Source organism: Ceratina calcarata, unplaced genomic scaffold (assembly GCF_001652005.2).
Source record: "Ceratina calcarata isolate Rehan_Ccalc_2016 unplaced genomic scaffold, ASM165200v1 scaffold498, whole genome shotgun sequence".
In the NCBI taxonomy this organism is placed as follows: Eukaryota; Metazoa; Arthropoda; class Insecta; order Hymenoptera; family Apidae; genus Ceratina; species Ceratina calcarata.
The window spans coordinates 1-1917 of NW_017174207.1; the positions used below are offsets into that span (position 1 = coordinate 1).

A 1917-nucleotide genomic window follows, 5' to 3' on the forward strand; every position below is an offset into this window, starting at 1 on the left:
CCGGCAACGTACGTAGGATCGAACCGAGTGGGAAGAATAAAGAACACTTTATCATCATTTTATTCGAAACTTCTTTAGGAATAAAGTTGATTAGAAATTAATGACGTATCTCGCAGCACTTGATCTACTCCTTCCTATATATATGTACCACGTACTTGCTGCCGTAATAAAATCATGATTACAATGAGTGTTGATGACTGATTTATATAGAAAAAATTTGAACACGTTTCACAAATTAATAAACCGTTTTATGACACATTTCAAAGTTTCGCTACAATAGTTTTCAAATTTTAAATACCCATGTTTCACCATCCTCGATCATCGTGGCTTACAATCGTCTACTCGTATGTGTGTATGTGTGTGTGTGCGTGTGTGATCATCAGGAAACAAAAAAAGATATCGACGTATAATCATCTACCCTGGTACGATATATCGGTACTTCGCGAAACACATGAACATTTCATTCATTGTGAATTAATCAATTAATTACTCGCAGCAGCCGTTAATCCTCCATTTCCGATGGGTCGCCACCCATTGCTTTCCAAAAAGCTGTGACTAATTGCTCAGCTGCTATCCTTCTTTGATCAGTGGGCAACATCGCTGCATGCTCTTTCATAGCTCTCAATTGACTGAACAGTTCACCAAAGTCCACGTTCTCTTCACCCATAATTCCATCTGGAAACGAAAATAAGAGAGAGCGCACGCTCGAGTAAAACGCGAATCGATAAAAATTCTTATTTCACACATGTGTCATCTCACATAAGATTGTTCTATCGCTCACATACCCAGCATATTTTCCATTGGACTGGTGGTTTCCGTGGAATTCTGGTTCAACACAATGTTTTCAAACTGCTTCTCCACTTGGTTCACGTCTACATTTTGTTCCTCTAATTCCGACGACGACGACGACGACGATTTTCCTAGAAACGTCAACAGAATTGTAAATAACATAACTATCGCACGACGCAAACGGACACCACGGATTTTTAGCCACCAATGTATAAAATTCGCAGTGTCCAATGATCAAAGAAAATCTATGCATATATATGAGATTTTTTCTAACAACCAGATTTCAGTATCATGTTCGACCAGATGTGAGCATGCAGAGCCTCGATAATCCTCTCTATCCCATATTTGTTGTTCTCTGCGTCAGCTTCTGCTGAACCATCTACGTCGTCAGGTCTACTCGATTCTATTAACTCAAATCTATTTTGCAAACACCACTTTATCACTGAAACATATATAATCGACAAATTTCATATTCCATACCCCATAAATAACGACGATCATAATGATAATAATAATACAGAAGGAGGAGGAGGAGAATAATGTTCTCACCTGTGTCCTTTGCAACGGAATCCGTTGTGACATTACATGAAAATAACAGTACTTCAGCCGATTCGGCCAAAGAACCGATCAAAGGAGACCATGCTTTCAAGTTTTCCTCCGCATTTTCCTGGAAACATTGATCAAAAATCAATAATCATTTGAAATGTCATTAGATCGCCGCCGTCGCCGCGTAAAAGATTCTGGATTCGTCAAATCTTACAGATTGATACAGATCTTACAGCCAGTGCATCGTGATGTACGATCAATGCTTCGACCCCATCGATTGGGATATCTGAAGCTGGCTTTTCCGTCACACAGATCAACACTCGTGCCTCATAGTACTTATTCTGTATATTCCATAAATAAGAGTCAAACCGATGATCTTGATCGGACAATTTTTCTCCTCCTATACCTAAAAACAGTACGCGAAAATAAACGGAGTGTGATCAGAGAAATATCAGACGCATAACGAACGCACGCACGCACGCAGTAAGGTAAAGGAGGTAGTACCTGGACACTTTTGAACATAAATTTTTCATAACGTTTTTTACTACGAAATTTAAGCATAGTACATGAAAACTTATCATC

The 1917-nt window shown here is 39.0% G+C and overlaps 1 protein-coding gene across 1 annotated transcript; it reads right to left on the bottom strand.

Moving 5' to 3' along the window:
- Positions 1 to 42: 42 nt before the first annotated feature.
- LOC108628105 (alpha- and gamma-adaptin-binding protein p34) lies at positions 43 to 1772 on the bottom strand (the record flags this gene model as incomplete). Its single annotated transcript, XM_026816217.1, has 5 exons — positions 43 to 675; positions 786 to 920; positions 1067 to 1231; positions 1339 to 1456; positions 1569 to 1772. Coding segments are annotated over 5 exons (795 nt in total), but the record flags the coding sequence as incomplete, so codon positions are not given.
- Between the last annotated feature and the right edge of the window lie 145 nt (positions 1773 to 1917).